Genomic DNA, 21,999 nt, shown 5'->3' with positions numbered 1-21,999 from the left:
TTTTTTCTTCAGACAGAATTAGTAGATTTTGCTGATGCTGGAATGTTGGCATGACTACATTGGCATGCATTATTTGTGAAATTATTCTTGTTAAAATATTAATGAGGTATTGCAGACTGCTAAACTAAAATTAACATGTTGGTGCTAAGTGATGCATACAGCAAACACCACTTGTTAAAGAAATTAGATGCTAAGTGATGCATACAGCAAACACCACTTGTTAAAGAAATTAGAATCAAATTGAATCCTGTTGAAATGATCTTGAATTAAGCTGGTTGTAATTTTCTCTGTCGTTGTGTGAAGATGCTCCATTTTAGTATTTACAGGGTGGAGTATGGCTCGAGGAATCATGGTGGGGATAAATTCTTGAGAGAGTCCCTTCCCCCTATCATGCACAAGCCCTAGGTTTCTTAGACAAGTTACTTTTGAATTTCAGCAATCTAGCACTCTTCCGTCATTGGCTGTAGCACTGATGTTTGGGTCGAGTGAGCAAGAAGTTTATAGAGACCTGGATTTGAGTGATATATTGCAGAAGGAGGAGATCTTCCCTGTCCTGATTCTTTGGAGGCAGCCTTCTTCATGCTCTCCAGAATACTTGTGCAGGTTGTTTCTCTATACCCTTTCTGCTCTCCCGCCCTCCTTTGCTAAATATTGGGGTTGTTAAGCATTAATGAAACAAGCACATCCAGTGCTTTTGAGGGCTTTGTTTATAATTGAGGAATTAAATATTTTTTGCATGCCTGGGGGAGTCCTGAGAATAGGCAAATCTCTTTTTGCTGATTGGTTGTCTTGGTTTCCCACGCTGCTGGATGTAGGCCATAAAATGTTGGTTAGGTTAGAGATACACAAGCTGGTGGTGATTGAGAGCAAAGTCGGCTAATGAAACATGAGACTTATCAACATTTACGAAATGCAGTTAAGAATTTACAGAATCCTATTACATCCCCTGTTAGACAATTATGACATTGTCGTACCCATTTCAGCCACATTGACTTAGGACTGTGTCAGAGAGAAGCCATTTTAGGAACATTCCAGCTAAATTTTTACCTTTCTCATATTCTCTGCTGGTATCATCCACACAACCCTCCCATACTGATGGTTACTTATCAAGGTAATCAACTCAGGCCTGTTAATTCACACAGTTCAGCTGTGAATTTCGTATGGGAGGGGGAACTTGCTCTCACCTTAGAAAGTTCCATGGATACCTCCCAGTGATTGGTTGAGGAGGTAAAGAAGTTATGGCTGGCAGTTTTCTATAAAATACAGCTTGTGTTAGAAAGGAAGATTCTTGTCCTTTTCCTCCCTAGCCCTCCTTTGCTGCCAATATTTGTATTGTGCTCCTTGCTTAAGAACTGTCATTACTGCTATAGGACTTAAAGTGAATGTCAGCTAGATAACTTCATTATTTTTGTAGCATTTACTTTGCCTCTGAACTATGTGCCTTATTTTAATATCTTATTCTTCTGAGGCAGAAGATAGGGTGATATTCCCACTGTCCAATCAAGGGAGGCAGGAACTAATTTTCAGCTTCCTGTCTTCAGCCTCGTGGGAGTCACCCTCTCCAGTTTGTTTTCCTTCTCAGAAGGGAGTGTGGCTAGGCATACGGACTCTGCCCTATAATTTACTTTCTCTTCCTCCTCTTCCCTCCCATTGAGTCTGCCTTAGCCTCTGTCCTTTTTCCCCTCTCTCTTTCCCTCTCCCTCTGTGGACCCTGGGATCATGGACAGGAAGGGAAAAATCCTGCAGATGCCTCACAATCTATTCGGCTGTTGAAAGCAGGAAAGCGTGTAGCAGCTGCTTAAAGAATGCCAGGCCTGAAAGAGGACGATGGTTTCTTGTTGGCAGAGGAAACCAAACCCTCCCTCGTGGGCTAGGCACCTCAGCGCAAGCACAAGATAGACTGCTGAGGAGAGCAGCATGGCCCACATGCAGCCATGGCTGTGTAAGTGGAGTTAGGCCAGTAGCTGGATCAGGCCACATGGCTTACAATGGTGGCCATTTTGAGTCAACTTGCTCTTTGGGAGGTCTTTCCCAGGCAAGCTGCCCAGCAGAGAAAATGCCTGGAGAGGTGGTGGAGGTCTCCACCGAGTTCCAGCCAGGCTTTCAAGTGGAACACAATCCAGCATCCCCACAAGACAACTAACCCAACATGGGAGGCCCTAATGCCCTCCCCCCCCCAGTTGGATTCCAGTTACAGCAGCAAGTCCAGTTTTTTCCAGATCTTATGTCTTTTATTAAGCAAGCTATGTGGAAAGAACTTGGGGATATCTGTCAGAGCCTCACCCCTAATGCTACTGGGGACATAGGAGATCTAGATCCCCTATAGGATCCCACTTCTCTTCTTCCCACTCTCTTGTCTCTTGGAACAGGGGAAGGCCCAGCAAACACAGGTCCAGGGATCACAGATCTTTGGGTCTTCATGCCTAGCCAATTAAGGCAGCCCAAAAATGAGCCCCCTCCACTCAAAGAAAAAGGGAGCATTTGGCATCAGACTGCGACTCAGACACTTCCTCCAACAGAGGCAGAGGGATGGGAACAGGGAGAGTCTCTCTCTGATGAGCAAAATGAGGGAGATCTAGAGATACCAACAACTATCAACTAGATTCTTTAAGGCCGAGGATTACCTGTGCTTACTATCCAAAGCCCGCATTGCATTAGAACTCCCAGTAACCCCTAGAGGAGCAATTCCTCCAGAAGAGTAGGTCAAGGAAGCCTCTGATACCAAGTGACATTCTTCACTCTATAGCTCATGTTGTAAATTCCTTCTTTTATTGACAGCATCAGACAGTTTTCTGCTGGCTCCAGGGCATGTTTATGTAGTCTGGAATCACAGCATGTATTTTTTTTTTTGGGGGGGGGGGGGGAGGGACCTTGGCTTTTAAAATTCCTTTTTTTCACAGTTGCAGAGAAAAGACTGAAAGTATGAAGGTGATGTATCTCTGAGTTTGAATTTGCTGGCAAGATTAGGAATTCAGTGTGGACTAGAACAATCTTGCTGCTGCTGCTAGGTCTAATGATGTTGTTGGCCAGTTGTGTGCAGCTCAAGGTTTTTGTGTGAGCCATTGTCTGAATACTGTGCCTTTTGCTTAAACCTTTTGACTACCTTGCTAGAACATTTCAGTGGGCACTCTGCTCCAGAGCTCTGTTATGTAGGCCACAATGCTCTTCAGATATGGTAAGGACCTGATTCTGTTATTGATCATACCAGTGGAGGAGTAGATAAAACATCCTTCTCTTGGTGCTAATCGTTATATGTTCTTAGAGAGTTTTCTGTGATCTGCATTACAAATAGTGAATCTGATGGTGTTCTAGAACAGGGGTGGCCAACGGTAGCTCTCCAGATGTTTTTTGCCTACAACTCCCATCGGCTCCAGCCAACATGGCCAATGGCTGGGGCTGATGGGAGTTGTAGGCAGAAAACATCTGGAGAGCTACCGTTGGCCATCCCTGTTCTAGAAGCTGGGCATGCTTACCTGTATAATGCATTCTAGTTGTTATGTAGACCTTTGTAGATGCATGTGCCAGTGTGGTATTTTGCTAAAAACAATGTTTGGCACAAGATAGGAACTATTTGGCCTCAGTGTTGGAGTATAGCATTTAATGGAGCTTTCTCAGATATTTTGAAGGACTTGACCACAGTGAATAAAACTGGCCATTAAATGATATGGGCGCCACAATAATAGTACTTTATGGAAATATCAGTCTGCATGGTAACATTATGCCAGTTTTTAATATTTGTGCAGTATACAGTTATACTCTGTGATAGCCATTAATCACTTTCCTTGTAAAAGTGAATTACTTCCACTGGCAACAGTTCTACAAAATAAGAGGGCTGCAGTTAGGGACGTGGTTGAGGTGGTGAGATACCACTTACACAAGAGACTCAGAGGGCATGTCTTCTTTCTACTTCAAAAGATTCCTGATTGCTGCCTGCTGCCACAGAGGTTGACAAGAGTTACATGTTGATATGCATGAGAATGGATGTAAACTGGGAAATGGCTAGTGTTCAACAGGCACTCAATGGTGCCTTCCCCAGGGTCCTTCTGTTGAACTAAAAGTGTGGGTGTGCCTTCAACAGAAGGAACGTTTACGGTGCTCTGAGCCAAGTGTGACCAAAATTCAAAATTAATGTAAACGGTTGACGTTTCTGAAGATTTAGTGAAAGAATGTCTGCTGCTGGTATAGATGATGCTGGGCTACACTGCTTAGTGAAATCGGACGTTATATGGTAAGTGTGGAAGTCTTAAAACAAATTAGGTAATCTTGCTAAAGCTGGTCATTTTTTTTCTTACAGTCTAGCTTTCCTCTCTATCAAATTCAAACTGATTTTTTCCACATTGGAATTTATTAACTTAGATAAATGAATAACGTGAATGCTTTCTGTATGCGGTTGTTTCTGTGACCAACTTGTTATTGAGGATAAATTTGGAAAATTTGTTGTAGTTCTTATGCTATACTGTTTTGAGTTCTATGTACACTTCCATACTTCTGCCAGTATACTAATACCAAGGCAGAATAAGACTATCATAAGATTACCTCCCTTCTGGATTTCTGTTGAAGGATTTGTGGTGAAATGTACTATAATGCAGTTTTGCATGTTGCTTTCAACACCTTATGATTTAATTAATGCTGCCCCTGTACTTGGGAAGGAGTTAATATTTCTTGGATCTTCAGCACTGTAGCAGAGAAGGTTTTTGCATATTTCATAGAAGAAAGGAATGGAGAAAAGTTCTTACAACAGCAGTGGAAAAATGAGTATGTATATGTTTTTAAGAGTTTCATTATGCAGCTTATAAATCCCTGAGGCTTAAGTTTGATATGCTTGTAATAAAATTATTTTTTTCATTCCCCAGGAAAGGAAAGCTTTGGCATGCTTCCATGAATTAGTAAATCTGTTCAGCATTTTAACAAAGTGGAGACATTTTAGAGCAGGGGTGTCAAACATGCAGCCCGGGGGCCGAATCAGGCCCCTGGAGGACTCCTATCAGGCCCCCGCGCAACTGGCTGTCATCTGCTTCCTTCTCCCTCTCTCTTATATATCAGATGCTTGTCACAGAGTTGATTGGCCATTACACTAGCTCCTGTGGGTGGGAAAAGGTGTTTAATGTGGGAATTTAGTCTTGTTTCTTGTTGTTCTGATCAACCTCCCTATGTTATGGGATTTGATAGAATAACCAGGATATATTCTTTATAAAATTACAATGCACTCTAATTGGGTATTTAAGTAATTTGATTAACTTTGTATACTGCATACCTGATTCTTATATGTCTTAATGAATTTATATTTGAGATTGAAATTAAATAAAGAAGAGGGGGTTTTTTTAGAACAACTGTCTTTCTTTCTTGATGCAATTGGGACACCAGCTTCTCTCCCTCCTCAAATGAATATAGTGGGGATGGAAATGCATGAAAAGGTTCTTGCACTCATGATTTCCCCAACACTGAATTTCTCTATATTGTTTTCTTTTGTAAGGAACTTGACAAAGAGCTTCCAGTAGTGCAGCCATACTTTGTTCAGAACCCAGAGTTAGCCGGAAAGACTGGAGCTGGTATGCGAGTCACATGGCTAGGACATGCCTCAGTAATGGTGGAAATGGATGAACTTACATTTCTGACTGACCCTATCTTCAGCCATCGGGCTTCTCCAGTCCAGTGGATGGGTCCTAAGCGTTTCCGAGGACCTCCGTGCACAGTAGATCAGCTCCCCAAGATAGATGCAGTGGTGATCAGCCACAACCATTATGACCATTTGGACTACAACACTGTATTGAATTTAAACACTCGTTTTGGAAGTGACCTGAGATGGTTTGTGCCCTTGGGTCTCTTAGACTGGATGCAGAAATGTGGCTGTGAGAATGTCATTGAACTGGACTGGTGGGGAGAAAACTGTGTTCCTGGTCATGATGCAGTCACATTCGTTTTCACTCCTTCCCAACACTGGTCCAAAAGGACTGCTACCGATGACAACAAAGTTCTCTGGGGAAGCTGGTCTGTCTTGGGACCTTGGAATAGGTTTTTCTTTGCAGGAGACACTGGCTATTGCATTGCATTTGAAGAGATAGGGAGAAGATTTGGGCCTTTTGATCTTGCTGCTATCCCTATTGGAGCATACGAGCCAAGGTATGTAAACTGAAAGCATGAAGCATTTGACCCTATCTATCAAATGACCAGTGATTTTGCTTAGCACAGTAGGTGTACAGGGCATGAGAAGAGGCAATGGCCTCTAAAAGAGGACTCACAGTTTGAGAACAGATATTGGATACCTCTTGATGGAGAGGTAGGAAGGCACTGTTAACTGGCAGGAGAAATTAAAGTGGTGTAAGAGATGCTTTGGGAAATTATGGAGGAATTTTGAGGAGGAGCAAATGGGGTACTGTTCTTAAAGGCTTTGGGAGAAGAGAACAAAGGGGTGATAAATGAAGAGCAAATGTACATTAAGAGGCAATGAGAAGCAAGAGGTGAAGATGAGTTTTATGGTGCACTGTAATAAAGAACTTGTTTATCTGCGTAACAGATGAAGAAAAATACTTTATCTCTGTTTTGGTAGGTGGTTTATGAAATACCAGCATGTGGACCCTGAAGAAGCTGTACGGATTCATATAGATGTTCAGGCAAAGAAATCTGTTGGAATTCACTGGGGAACTTTTGCTTTAGCCAATGAGGTATGTGTGAACTAATCATTATTGACAACTGTAGGGTTTCTGTTCAAAATCATAATCTAAAACAATGTTTTGCAGATTTCTGAAAAATTAGCTGCCCCTCTGGCGGAGGCTGCCTGAAAAGATGCAGGCCAGAACAGTGAATTGTGCAGAGATGTAGTGCGTAGCCATCTAGTTATGTAATTTAGTCTCAAATTTGTTTTTTAATATTCAATATGTGATTATGCTGGTATTTTAATTTATTTTAATTGTCTGTAAACCACGAGTGTTTCTTTTGAAGAGAATGGGATATTATTATTTACAAACTGATGCCCTGACTTGGATAGCCCAAGTTAGCCTGATCTCCTCATGTCTTGGAAGCTGAAGAGCCTTGTCCTTGACTCTCTCTCTCTCTCTCTCTCGGCTTGACTTCGCGAACGAAGATTTAAGAAGGGTGCAGTAGTCCACGTCTGCTGCAGGCTCGCTGGTGGCTGACAAGACCAATGCGGGACAGGCAGATCCGGCCACAGTGGCTGCAGGGAAAAGTTTGATTTGGGGTTGGTGCTGTAGCAATGTGATTCTTCCTCAATCTCCTTTTGTCCTCAAGACCAGCTATGCATGCGTTCTCAAAGGAAGAGACAGCCTGGTGGATGGTGTGCCTCCATGCTTTGCGATCTGAGGCTAGGTCAGACCACTGGTGATGGTTGATGCGACAGGTGCCAAGGGATTTCTTCAAGAAGTCCTTGTACCTCTTCTTTGGTGCCCCTCTATTTCGATGGCCGGTGGAAAGTTCGCCATACAGAGCAATTTTGGGAAGGCGGTGGTTTTCCATCCTAGAAATATGCCCTGCCCAGCGCAGCTGCGTCTTCAACAGCAGTGCCTCGATGCTTGTAACCTCCGCCCTCTTGAGGACTTCAGTGTTGGTCACAAAGTCACTCCAGTGGATGTTGAGGATGGTGCGAAGGCAGCGCTGATGAAAGCGCTCAAGGAGTCGCAGGTGATGACGGTATAAAACCCTTGACTAGTATTTGGATAAAAGACCACCAGGAGGGATCCCTGAGGAAATGCCAAATGCAACAAGAATTGCTTCAGAAGATGGCAACAGAAGGGGACAGACAAATCTCCGTGAGGAGAGAGTTCCAGAGCTTTTGGTGCCATAACTGAGAAGGCCCACTCCCCAGTTTGCTACGTGCCTAACCTCGAAAGGCAAGAGCCTCTGAAATAAGGCCTCCAAAGGAGACCATAGTGGTTGAGTAGGTTAATGAGGGATTAGACAGTCCTTCAGTTATGTTGGTCACAAACTACATAGGGTGGGGATGTCAAACATATGGCCCTGGGGGCTGGAATTGGCCAGTCTAGGCCTGTTATCCAGATCTCAAGCAAAGAACAGAATGGCAATGATGGCAAGAGCAGTGAAAAGACTTGCATCAGGTTGGCTGGCTGGAGGGTTCCCCATTCCTTTCTCTCTCACAGTTGAGTCAAGCTGTGCATGTATGGTCATCACTCCCTGTCCTTTCAGAGTTGGGGAGAAGGGTTTGCCACCTCCCACCCGTGCGCATGCATGCTGGACCCCCCTCTCTATGTCAGCATCAGGAGCTTCCTCCTTCACCGCTGTCACCACCACCTTCCTTTACTTGGGGAGGGACGGTGGCTCAGTGGTAGAGCATCTGCTTGGGAAGCAGAAGGTCCCAGGTTCAATCCCTGGCATCTCCAAAAAAGGGTCCAGGCAAATAGGTGTGAAAAACCTCAGCTTGAGACCCTGGAGAGCCGCTGCCAGTCTGAGAAGACAATACTGACTTTGATGGACCAAGGGTCTGATTCAGTATAAGGCAGCTTCATATGTTCATATGTTGTTGTTCTGCCCACCTCCTTCTTTCTCTGCCGCAATGCCAGAGAAGTGGCACTTTGGGAAGAGGGAAGAGGTGAGGTAGAAAGTCATTATTTGGGAAGATGGTGGTGGGGAGCTGCTTATGAAAATGGGCATTAGGGGAATTGTTGGCATGGGAATGCAAGAGTGTGTCTGAGGGGAGGGGTTCAAGGGACTGGAAGGAGGGACACAGAAGGGAAGGGTTGAAGCGTGTGCAATGGGGTGTGTGGTGGGAACTGTGTTTGGAAAGCCATGGGAGGGGAGGAGAAATATAATTCTGGGGTTTGGGAAAGCGCTGAGTGTTTGTGTGGAGGGGAGTGGCAAGAAGGTGTAGTTGTAGGCTAAGATCAAACAGGAGGTCTTGAGCCATCTTAAAGACAATAAGTTTTTGTTCCACCATTTTTATTTTCTAAGTATGCTTTCCTACCCAGTAGAGAGGGAACCCAGAACAATTTACAAGTTTCATTTTCCCCATCTATTTTTTTTTTATTCTCACAACAACGATGCAAGAATGTGTAGGCTGAGAGAGTACCTGGCCCAAAGTCACCCAGCAACTTCCATGGCAGAATGAGGCTTATGAACCTGGGTCTCCCAGATTAATAAATGATTTGGATAAAGGAATAGGGGGAATATTTGTTACATTTGCAGATGATACTAAATCGGGAGGGGTCGCAAATACAGTAGAAGACAGAAATAGGATACAGGATTATCTTGACAGGCCGGAAAACTGGGCTAAAACAAATAAAATTAATTTTAACAGGGATACATATAAAGTTCTGCATTTAGGTAGGAAAAATTAAATGCATCATTATAGGGTAGGGGAGACTTGTATGTGGGAAAAGGATCTAGAGGTCTTAGTGGACCATACACCGGACATGACTTAGCAGTGTGATGTGGTAGCTAAAAAGGCAAATTCAATTTTGGGTGTATCAACAGAAGTATAGTGTCAGGATCATGTGAATTGATGGTATCACTTTACTCTGCTCTGGTTAGACCTCACCTAGAGTATTGTGCTCAGTTTGGGGCACCACAATTTAAGAAGGGTATAGACAAGCTGGAACATGTCCAGAGAAGGGCCATAAAGATGGTGAGGAGTCTGGAGACCAAGTACTAGGAGGGAAAGTTGAAGGAGCTGGGTATGTTTAGTCTGAAGAGGAGATGATTGAGAGGTGACATGATCACCACCTTCAAGTACTTGAAGGGCTGTCATATAGAGGATGATGCAGAACTGTTTTCTGTTGCCCCAAAAGATCGGACCAGAACTAACAGATTGAAATTATATCAAAAGAGTTTCTCACTAAACATTAGGAAAAACTTCCTGACAGAGCAGCTCCTCAGTGGAACAGGCTTCCTTGGAAGGTAGTGGGCTCTCCTTCTCTGGAGGTTTTTAAACAGAGGCTAGATGGCCATCTGACAGCAATGCTGATTCTGTGAATTAGGCAGATCATGAGAAGGAGGGCAGAAAGGGTTGTCCCAGTGCTAAGTTCTTGTGGTCCTTTCTTACACACCCAGGGGAATGCTGATTGACACGGGATCCTGGAGGTTTTTGCCATCTTCTGGGCATGGAGCAGGGGTCATTGGGGATGTGTGTGTGTGTGGGGGGGTGGTATTTGTGAATTTCTGACATTGTGCAGGGGGTCGGACTAGATGACCCTGGAGGTCCCTTCCAATTCTATGATTCTAGGAATTCTGGTCATTGACAGGCAGTTGATGAATCTGTGGAGGGTTCATGATTTTTGTTGTGTATTGAGCAAGTGGGGCCCTTGGATGACCAAGGGGTAAAAGGATTACTGAAAGAGGGCAGGGAAATTACTGAGAAGCTGAATGAATTTTTTGCCTCCGTCTTCGCTATAGAAGATGAGAAGTGTTTGCCCACTCCAGAACTGCTAATTTTGGGAGGGGTGTTGAAAGACCTGAGTCAGATTGAGGTGATGAGAGAGAAGGTCCAACAACTGATAGACAAATTAAAAACTGAGAAGTCACCAGGCCTGGGTGGCATACATCCAAGAGTTCTGAAAGAACTCAAAGGTGAAATTGTGGATCTCCTGACAAAAATATGTAATCTTTCACTGAAATCTGCCTCTGTTCCTGAGGACTGGAAGGTAGCAAATGTCACCCCCATCTTTAAAAAGAGTTCCAGAGGAGATCCAGGAAATTATAGGCCAGTCAGTCTGACTTCAACCGGGAAAGTTGGTAGAAACCATTATCAGAATTAGTAGGCTCATTGATGAACAAAAGTTATTGAGGAAGACTCAGCATGGGTTCTGTAATGGAAGATCTTGCCTCACTAATCTGTTAGAGTTCTTTGAGGGGGTGAACAAACATGTGGACAAAGGGGACCCAACAGATATTGTTTACTTTGACTTCCAGAAAGCTTTTGATATAGTTCCTCATCAAAGGCTCCTTAGTAAGCTTGAGAGTCATGGGGTAAAAGGACAAGTCCTCTTGTGGATCAAAACTGGCTAATTAATGGGAAACAGAGAGAGAGTATAAATGGGCAATTTTCTCAGTGGAAGATAGTAAGCAGTGGGGTGCTGCAGGGCTCAGTACTGGTTCTGATGCCTTTTAACTTGTTCATTAATGCTTTGGAATTGGGAGTAAGCAGTGAAGTGGCTAAGTTTGCGGATGACTCCAAATTGTTCAGGGTGGTGAAAACCAGAGAGGATTGTGAGGAACTCCAAAGGGATCTGTCGAGGCTGGGTGAGTGGGTGCCAACATGGCAAATGAGGTTCAACATGGCCAAGTGCAAAGTATTGCACATTGGGGACAAAAATCCTAACTATAAATACAAGTTGATGGGGTGTGAACGGGTGGAGACTGCCCAAGAGAGAGATCTTGGGATCAGGGTAGATAACTCACTGTAAATGTCAAGACAGTATGTGATTGCAATGGAAAAGGCCAACACCATGCTGGGAATTATTAGGAAGGGAATTGAAAACAAATCAGCCAATATCATAATGCCACTGTATAAATTGATGGTGTGGCCTCATTTGGAATACTGTGTACGATTCTGGTTACCGCACCTCAAAAAAGATATTATAGCATTGGAAAAAGTGCAGAAAAGAGCAACTAGAATTATGAAAGGGTTGGAACACTTTCCCTATGACAAAAGGTTAAAATGCTTGGGGCTCTTTAGCTTGGAGAAACGTCGACTGAGGGGTGACATGATAGAGGTTTACAAGATTATGCATGGGATAGAGAAGGTAGAGAAAGAAGTTCTTTTCTCTCTTTCTCACAATACGAGAACTTGTGGACATTCAATGAAATTGCTGAGCTATCGGGTTAGAACTGATGAAAGGAAGTACTTCTTCACCCAAAGGGTGATTAACACATGGAATTCACTGCCACAGGAGGTGGTGGCAGCTACACGCATAGATGGTTTCAAAAGGGGATTGGATAAGCATATGGAACAGACAGTGGTTATTAGCTACATCTTATCGTTGGAACTCTCTGTCTGGGGCAGTGATGCTCGGTGTTCTTGGTGTTTGTGGGGGGGGCACTGTGGGAGGGCTTCTAGTGTCCTGGCCCCACTGGTGGACCTCCTGATGGCACTTGGGTTTTTTGGCCACTGTGTGATACAGAGTGTTGGACTGGATGGGCCATTGGCCTGATCCAACATGGCTTCTCTTATGTTCTTAAGTGTTGAGGCAGTAGCTCCAACTACTCAGATAATTTAAATTATATGTGTACACTTGGGGTAAACCTCTGCTTGTCACACAAAAATGCATCCAGGGTTGCAGAGAAAAACTTCGTTGCTCTAGTGAAGTGGTGAAGTGTATTTTCAGAGAGGGAAGAGGACCCCTTGGACTACTTCTGCTGGGGAGGGGGGAAGAGATGGACAGGAACAATTTCCATAAGTTGGGAGGTGTTCTCAAGGTGGATTACATGTAGTGAGTCAGTACAGTTGACCAAGTAGAACATTCACACAGCTCCCCACCTACAAATTTAAAAAAGATGCCACAAATCACAGGTAGGTGGGCAACCAGTATAATGCTGTACTGAAGGATAATCTTTCTGAAGTTGGCATTAGCAAATTATACCAGTTTTGGGGTCCTAACTAACCCCAGTTTAAGACTTTTGCTTCTAAAATTCCGTCTATATTTGAATCAACATACATCTCTGAACAGCTCTTTTCTGTAATAAAGTTCAGTAAATCAAAAGTACGTTCTCAGTTTAGTGATACACGTCTAAGCCACATACACCAGATTAGTACAGAACAGACATTGATTTAAGATTTTGATGTAATAATTCAGAGCAAGAGGTGTCAGTTATCAAAGACTTATATAAAGAAAATACTGTGTTAATATTTTAAGCGTGTTTGTATTTTCAGTAAAAAACAATATTGGGGTTGCCTGTGTTCTTTATAAAGTTTATGTCTCTGGTACCTGGCATGACATGTTATGGCACACATGTCCCAGCCTGATGAAGTGACCTTTATTTCTGATCCAGCCTTCATAAGAAATGAGTTCAACACCTCTGAATAGGGCTTTGAAGATCAAGACCAGCACCTTGAATTGTGCCCAGAAACAAATTGGGAGCCAGTGTAGGTGAGCCACGACTGGAGTGGTATGGTCCTTACAACCACTCCAGTTAGCATCCAGGTGAAGAAAGCTTTTTCAGCCCCATAACCAGACCTAAACTCAGATTGGAAAGGATCTAAAGAATTTGCCTCATCCAAGAAAGTGTAGAACTGTCCAACCATCAACCTGTTCAGTCACGTTGCTCAAGAATGGAACATTTGAGACTGGTTGGTACTTATTGAAATCTTCTGGATCTACGACTGCGATCATGCACACTAAATAATGCACTTTCAATCAGTGCACTTTACAACTGGATTTTACTGTGTGAACTGGCAAAATACAGTTGGAAAGTGGATTGAAAGTGCATTATTTAATGTGTGTGATCACAGCCTATGATAACTTTCTTATAAGCGAATGTACCACAGCCTGTTTCATTGTTGGAGCAAAGATGTCCCCTCTTAAGGAAGCATTAAGTACCTTTCAAACCCAGTCAGCCCATCCCCCCAGCAGCAGATTTAAGTAACCAGGAAGGGCAGGGGTTATACAAGCAGATGGTAGATCTCAAAATGCCAAGGATCCCATCCATACCCTCAGGCTGAATAAACTGAAGAGTTTCCCAAATAATTGGACAAGACAGCACGCTGGCACCATCTGATCCTGTCACTGCTGACAGTGTCAAAGTTGGACCAGATGTAAGAGATTTTATCTACAAAATGCTGAGCAAAACAGTCACAGCAGCCCACTGAACGGACCACCTGCTCCTGTAGGGCAGATCCCAGCAGGCTTCTAACACACACGGAACAGCTCTCCTGGCCTCCACTGGGCAGCTGCAGTGGTGGCAGAAGAGTGTCGATTCATTGCCACATCACTGTCACGGGGTACACTTCAAAATTTGTTTATTTTATTATATTTATATCCCACCCTCCCCCGACGGGCTCAGGGCAGTTTACAACAGTTAAAACAACATGGGATTAAATCGTCACAATAAAATCACAGTAAAATCATTAAAACATCTCAAACATAGACAGTTCTAATCCCTAGATGGCATTATTATTAGTTCCTGATTAGCGCTATTTTGAGCTTTTGCCCACTTGCTGGATTTATCCTGAGTCTTCATTCACTGTTTCTCCCTTGCCTTTTCGTCACCCGCAGTCTCCCAGTGATAGAAATAATAGAAGCAATAAAGTGAAACCTTAAATTAAACAAGGAAGCTAAGTATTATGGAAACATTTTTAAGGTCATTTCTGATGTTTAAAGGAAGTGATTGGACATTTTTGCTTCAATGGCAATAGCTGCCCACTGTATGGCAATATGTAATGAAGAATAAGAGAGCACAGTGTTCTGTTCATCTTAAAACATTCCTATCCCCTGGTGTCCTTGAGTGTGCTACTTTACATTTTCATATGTTAGTGAATGGTTGCCAGTTTACACTCTTTGAGAAAAGGGAAGTTTTGCATTTGGAAATGTATGGACAATCCTAAGGAGACCTCCTGAGAAGTAAATCTCACTGAGTTAACTAGGATTTAGTCCCAGACAGGCCTCAGATTCAGCAGGAGCTCACAGGAGCGCAGTTCATGAACCTTTTTGAGGGTTCCCCCTCTTCCTCCCCACCTAGCTTGTCTATTGAATAGTAGGTGCAGCTGCATAACAATCCCTAGATTAGGAGAGCAGGCTGCCATCCAGTCACCAGCGGCTTTGCCACACCCCCAGCAGTCCTCATTAATCCCTGGAGAAGCCTGCACCACCCATTCTCCACTTCTTACGTGATTTTGGGTGGTGGGTGGCTTGCTGCCCTTTTGACTGGGGGCAGTAGCCCAGGAAACCCCCAGGTGAGCGAGGCCTGCTTGGGCTGGCTGGATCTCTAGCCAGCCCAGGCAGGCCTCACTTGCCCAAGGCTCTCTTGTCTTGCATTGGGTTGATTTTGGCTGGGGGGAGCAGCGGCATATGCAAATGAGTTATGCTAATGAGCTCCGCCACCTATTCTTCTACGAAACGACCCCTGGTCCCAGCTAAGTGTGCATAGGATTGCTGTGTTAGTTGTAAGAAGATGAAAACCTGTCCTTTACCCTGGGTGGTTCAGCCTTCACTGATATGAGTTTCATAGGAGGATGCAATGTGCACAGAGATCTATTCCAGGGCAACTTTACTGGTTTGAATACTGTTTTTAAATTTACTTTTTCAAGTGTGTAAATTGCTCATGTTTCTGAAGTCCTTGCATTTACTTGGGTGTATGAGAAGAACTCTTGTTTCCGAGATTTTCCTCCCTTTGTTTACTTCTTTGACATTCACATCCAAGTATCTGTGTGCAAAAATAATTTTCATATTGGTCCTACTTTAGACATGGTTGACAATGCTGTGCTTATTACTTGATCTGAGGCACAGTTCAGTCTCATACACATTCCCCAAGCTTTCCTTCCTGCAACTGTATGACTTAAATTATGTAAGACTTAAATGATGCCGAGAACGCCAGTACAATTGGATTAACAGTATTTAAATAATAATGCAACTAGTTTACAACTGGGCATAGGTAAACTCTCTTAATATTCAGCTTTTTAAGGGATTGCAGCAATGCTTAATCTTTCCTAATGAATGGTTCCATTACTTTATAAGCGCTTCTTAAGTATAAACATATATTTGATGTAAGACTTGCCTTTTGTACTTGAGCACTGTAATTACGGTGATAGCATAATCCATACATGAGATTTTATTTTAGATGACAAAGGGTAGCAATTTTTCACCACTGAGCAACATGTGTTCTCTATGTGATTGAACTATAGACTCACTGTGTTATATTTTTAAGGTTTCAACTGCGGGGAAATGTAGAAATAAGCTAAAATTCCTGAACTTCCTTCATTGGGAAAGTTGTAGCCAATATATCATATAAAGACTGCATGTTAGAAGTAGCTTCCGTCCCCAGGGTTAAGAACAGTTCTGTGTTGAAAATTGATTGTAATATTAAACAAGTGCCCGTAGAACTGGTATATTCCTGTGAGCACTGTAACATCTGAGAAGCTCACTAAGTAAAGCATCATTTTCCGTGAACAGGGATATCTGCATTCCTGCTGTGCTCACAATCCTTGGCTGTATCTTTCTTAAGCAAGCTTCTCCAGTAATATCCTGTTCCCATAGTGACCAAATAGAATTTGTGTGTGCATTATTAGAGTCAATTCATAATACAGAAACCAGTTTTCAAGCTACAGTTGGTCAAATGCGAATCACTAGCTGTAGTCCAGGGTAGGCACAGGCAGCCCCAGTGACATTGTCTTGTTCTTTTCACAGTATTACTTGGACCCTCCAGCTAAACTGAAGGAAGCTCTTGATAGTTATGGGCTGAAAACTGAGGATTTCTTTGTCTTAAAGCATGGAGAATCTCAAGACATAAGTATCAGTGATGATGGATTTGAATAAAAATGCAAACATTCAACTGTTTTGTATGTTACTTCTTGACAGAAAGCAGGAACAAAATTAGATTGGTAAAATTTTTTTGTAAAAATTTAAACTGGATTCTTAAAACTTCAGGTATATTTGTGGATGATCTAACAGTTCCTTTTAAACCCTTGCATACGAGCCTAACTGTAAAAGTGCAACTTTTTAATAAACCAAATGAAATTATACAACTGGATTATATTAACTTGCTTATAAATATTATGTAAATAAGCCCATAAAATGTGATTTGGGCCATTTCCACATGGGTTTATCTATCCCAGCTTGGTGTAATGGTTAGGAGCAGTGGACTCTTATCTAGAACCAGGTTTGACTCCCCAGTCCTCCAGCTGGGTGACCTGGGATCAGTCACAGTTCTGTCAGAACTCTCAGCCCCATCTACCTCATAGGGTGTCTGTTTTGGTGAGAGGAAGAGAAGGTGATTGTAAGCTGCTCAGAGACTCCTCATGGTAGTGAAGAGCGGGGTATAACACCAACTCTTCTTCATGCACCTCCTGGGTTTCCCCAACTTTCCTCTGATTTTTGGAAGGATCACAGTAAAGCCTGGATGGCTGTTGTGTGTGGGGGGGAACATTCCCATTTTTCTGTCCACACGGCAGCCATTTTTCATGACTCTGACCCTACTGTGGTCATTTCCTTCCCCAGCCACTGGAGGGCTTTTTGTGGTGGTGGTGGTGGATTGGCAATTGACTATTTTTGTATCAGGGTAGCCTTGTAACAAATAAGCACAACAGGTTCCTCAGATTTCCAGCTTTCATTTAAGGGGGGAGGGGGAACGCTGTGCGTAGAGACTGACTTAAAAAAAAATGAAAGCAGGGAATTCAAGGAACCTGTTGCACATGAAGCTATATTGAAATAATATTCAATAGCTGATTTTTTAATTTGGAAAAAGCCCAGTGGCCTAAGGGAGACTGGGGTGGCCACAGCTGGCAGAGTGGGGCAGGGACGCTATGGGGAAACCTGTCATTTAGAAGCCCATTGAAATTGCACTGTATCAGCACACTGCACCAGCAGCAGGGAAACCACACAGACCTGTCCCTGGGTGGAAGCCAGCTTCATCTTTTAAAATATTAATTAGTTTACACAGCACTACTGACATAGGTCACTTGCTGGGAATTACATATTGGTTGATAAGGCATGTGCACTCAAGGCTTTATTTTTGATACTGCAGTTTCCAGCACTGGATGACTAAAGCAACATTATTACGTTTCCTACCCCAACCGAAACAGTGCCTGGTTCTGTGATAGAAGGAATAGTCCTGAAAACCAAGGCAGAAGCTCATTTTGCCCATGTAGATCTGACACATGAGGGGATATAGCGAGAGGAAGGCAACTTTTATAGGATTCTCCATACATTTATACCCAAATGCTGTGGTAATGGAGCAAAATCTCCCTCAGTGGCAGCCTAGTTTGCATGTGCTGAAAGGCATGGACCTCATTCTGTAGAGTCCTATATGCACTTAATGCTAGCAGGGGAAGCCACAGGTATTCTTTCACCTGCTTCTTTCCTAACCATCGTATGATCAATGGAAGATAATTTCAGTAGTTCCTGTTGAAAACAATTGCTCCTGGGGGTCCATAGTTGGATGCTGGTCTTGCCTTTGCACCCTAAAAGCATTTCCAAGATTGTAGGTTCCACTTATCTAAGTGTAAAAGAGACCCATGCTCAAGCCTAAGTAGGTTTATTTGGGAGTAAGGCAGAGTTCAAAAGGCTCCCTGACAAGTATATTTAGGATTGTACCCTCGTTTTGACAGAACAAATGGTACTTCAATCCAGGTTACTTTGACTTGGCAGGTTTTTGTATTAGGTTCTAATTTAAGAACGGCTCAATATTCCAGCTTAAAAGATAATAGCACTACACAAATGGAAGAGGTTTGAATCTTACAACTGTTATTGTAATGACACTGTAGGTGAGGATAAATGTATTATTGTAGCCTGAGTGCAAATAGTCCTCCACCCTTTCTCTGAGCAGATTATTAACCCTGAGGACATATCCTGTGCCTTCAAAGCTTTTGAAATCATAGGATTTAGAAACAGTCTTCCAAGAGTTACTGCTATAGCGATTTCAAACAAAACACTGATTGTACTTAATGCTTGTACATTTTCAAATAAAAATGTAAGATAGACAAGTTTTAAAATGATCTAATGAAGTGTGCCTTTTTAAAAAAAATACTGAAACTTGCCTTGCTAATGTATTTTTACTGCTGGCCAGAATCTCTGTACCTTCATTATATTGTTATGAAATTGCTCTTTTTCAAAAGCCTGAATGCTGCTGCTGTTTGGGAAATTGGTTGTCAAATAATGTTTGTATAACTGAAACAATCATTTGGTGTTCTCTTATTTATTTAGCTTTTTTTATTACTTTGTCCCCAGATGCACACACAACTGGAAGATTCTTAACATCATATTAACAGAATGATGTGCAAAATGTGTATAAACTGCATATGGAACTGAAAGCATGATGACTTCTATAGCTTTGTAAAATAGGATCAAATAAATCTGTGTCAAACTGCAAAACTAACTTACACAATACAGATTGTTTTCTCTTATAAAATTTTTTATTTGCTATTTATAACACAGCACTTCCTGCTTAATCATCTCTGTTGGAATGACTTGGCTAGTTATTATTCCCTGTTTACTCAAAAAACTGGCTTACACTCCAGTGTTCAACTTGTACCCAAGAAAGCAGTCTTCTGCATCAGAACGTTCTCACTGTACCCGAACACAAAAACAGCCTTTTTTTTTTTTCTTAGCATGCTGTTTAGTTCATTTTTCCAGACAGCCTGGCATGATTCCCCAGCTCCTTGCACTTCTGATCAGTTTCCAGAAACAGACTAGATCACAGCTCCACTTTCCCCAGCCCCCTGCCTTCTGGTCAGTTTCCAGAGAAACTGACTAGAAGCCACAGCCCAGCTGTTACCAGCCCCCTAAGGCTTCACTGAAAACTGACCAGAAGGCAGGGGGCTGGAAAGAGCAGAGCTGCTGCTTCTAGTTGGTTCCACTCCCCTCCAAGCTTCCTGGGGGTGAAATGGACCAGAAACTGCAGGGTACCTTCCCTTTCTTTCCCCAGCTTGACGTGCTCCTAGGAGAGCGGTTTACTGAAGGCATCTGCTTTGGAGGGCTGTAGCTTGGCCCCCTGAAATCCAATTTGCACCAAACTTGAAGAGCATGCAGAGGAGAGTCCACTGAAGAGTTTGTCGCATGTTTGGTGTCTCTAGCCCACTCGGCCCATTCTACACCTTCCCAAACCAAAGAAACTAAGAATCATTTGGGCAATGGGAAAAAAAACAAATGGCAACCCAACAAACCATAAAATGAAACAAACCATCATTTTCGTGTTCCGTACTGATTGCTAACTGCACAGTCTCCCCACATTCACAATGCCATGGTTCCTTAGAGGTGTGTAATTTGTGGCTCTCCCTAAGAAAGATATGTTTTAAAGAGTCCATTTTCTTCCAATTTTTTGTGAGTACTCCTATAAAATCCAAGGAACTATTAAGCCACCCTGAGCCCACCTCAGTGGGGAGGGCGGGGTATAAATTGAATCCAACATCAACAACATAAACATAAGCAAAGGGGTAGAGAATGCTATGGAGGTATACAAGCTCCAACCCACTCCAAGTATATGTCCAGAGGTATACCCCCACCCCTTTAGGAGCGATACTCTGGACAACATAAAGAATACTCCTTGTAAGTAAAGACAGAGTTGGCCGTTCTCTCTCTCTCCCCAAATGATATTTTATGCTTCTTTGTGGCTTCACAGATTCATATTGCCATTGAGAAGTGTCTCACTAGATATTCCACAATTTCACCAGTATATAATCCTAAACACCATGCACATTTTCTTTATACAGTAAAACGGGTGGCCAACGGTAGCTCTCCAGATGTTTTTTTGCCTACAACTCCCATCAGCCCCAGCCATTGGCCATGGTGGCTGGGGCTGATGGGAGTTGTAGGCAAAAAACATCTGGCGAGCTACTGTTGGCCATCCCTGCAGTAAAAGATTTAGTGCGTTAATGCTGTTTCTGTAGTGATTGATAGTTCAGTATAACTAGGGCGCATGGTCACCACCTGCTCAATTTAGGGGTCCAGAGTGAGAAGAACAGGACTCCCAATCCCCCTTTCCAGTTCTGAGGCCTGGCTTCAAGAGCCTCTGCCACCCAGCACCTAGTTGCCACAGAGCCCAAAGACCTTCAGGAGACCCCTGGAGGACTGGCACCACTGTCAACAGTGTGGATTCCCCCTTCCCTTCCTGACGGTTCCCCCTCCTCCTTCCCACCTTGTCCATTGAATAGTAGGTGCAGCCGCATAACAATCCCTGGATGAGCACCACCTATTTTTGTACAAAACGACCCCAGATTACAAGTAAAATCTTAACACAATGCACAATCAGCAACAAGATCAAATAAAAGTTGGTTTTAAGTACATCCTTCTCCCCCTGGTCTAAAAAAATGCCCTACAAGTTGTTGGAAGTTGAGCAGGCAATTCTAAAGTTAGTAAGTTACCATGTTGAAGGCTGAAGGAGCTGGGCATGTTTAGCCTGGAGAAGAGGCGGCTGAGAGGTGATAGGATCACCATCTTCAAGTACCTGAAGGGCTGTCATATAGAGGATGGTGTGGAATTGTTTTCTGTGGTCCCAGAAGGTAGGATCAGAACCAGTGGGATGAAATTAAATCAAAAGAGTTTCCGGCTCAACATTATGAAGAACTTCGTGACCGTTAGAGCGGTTCCTCAGTGGAACAGGCTTCCTCGGGAGGTGGTGGGCTCTCCTTCCTTGGAGGTTTTTAAACAGAAGCTAGATGGCCACCTGACAGCAATGCTGATCCTGTGAATTTAGGGGGAGGTGTTTGTGAGTTTCCTGCATTGTGCAGGGGGTTGGACTAGATGACCCTACAGGTCCCTTCCAATTCTGTGATTCTATGTTCTAAGGATACTTCATTGCTTCAGGCTTCCTGCATCCAGCCAGGCTCACCCACATGGTCAGTCAATATGGCTGTTGGCTGCTGACTACAGAATAGCAGTCTGTTCTTTTCCAAGGCCCAGCTCCCAGAGCGAAAGTGCTGGCATACCCATTTTACATCACTCTCCATCCCTCGTTATCTGGTCCGCCCAGGTTTAGGCTTCTTTTCCTGTTGTCTCCAGGAAGCCTCCTCCTTGGGTGGCATTCTGGGAAATCACATGGGGCCGATGGCAGAAGCAGTCTGGACCTCCCGGGCCAGTTAAAGGGCCAACCAGTCAGCTGATTGGCAGGCAGTCCTTTTAACTTGTGTGGAGGCTGTCTGCTGCTTCTGCCATCTGCCGCAAGGATTTAGCAGAGGCCTCGTGGGCTGACTGGGGCCCCCAAATCAGAAGGCCCCACCCAGAAGTCGGGGGCTATGCCCCCCAGGGCCCCTCATAGCTATGGGGCTGGGAGGCAGCAGGCAGAAGTCCCCGAAAACCAGTTATATATTTCCACAGAGCATGCTGAACGTTCAGTCTCTAGCCACACAAATTACCCCCTTACTGGCACTTTTTTCCTTCCTCTGAATAT

General features: G+C 43.4%; 1 protein-coding gene across 1 annotated transcript in view; it reads left to right on the top strand.

The window, feature by feature from the left end:
• Positions 1–16,634, top strand: part of NAPEPLD (N-acyl phosphatidylethanolamine phospholipase D) — a 41,697-nt gene extending 25,063 nt beyond the window's left edge. The window contains exons 3-5 of the mRNA XM_060244699.1: positions 5,474–6,120; positions 6,548–6,662; positions 16,305–16,634. Of these exons, the coding sequence (XP_060100682.1) occupies positions 5,474–6,120; positions 6,548–6,662; positions 16,305–16,433 (891 nt within the window). The 3' untranslated portion in view covers positions 16,434–16,634. The remainder of the gene's footprint in view (positions 1–5,473; positions 6,121–6,547; positions 6,663–16,304) is intronic.
• The last annotated feature ends 5,365 nt before the right edge of the window (positions 16,635–21,999 follow it).

The sequence above is a fragment of the Heteronotia binoei genome, chromosome 8 (genome assembly GCF_032191835.1).
Source record: "Heteronotia binoei isolate CCM8104 ecotype False Entrance Well chromosome 8, APGP_CSIRO_Hbin_v1, whole genome shotgun sequence".
Classification (NCBI taxonomy): domain Eukaryota; kingdom Metazoa; phylum Chordata; class Lepidosauria; order Squamata; family Gekkonidae; genus Heteronotia; species Heteronotia binoei.
Note: the sequence above shows the minus strand (reverse complement) of the source record. Positions and strands in the feature narration are given on the sequence as shown.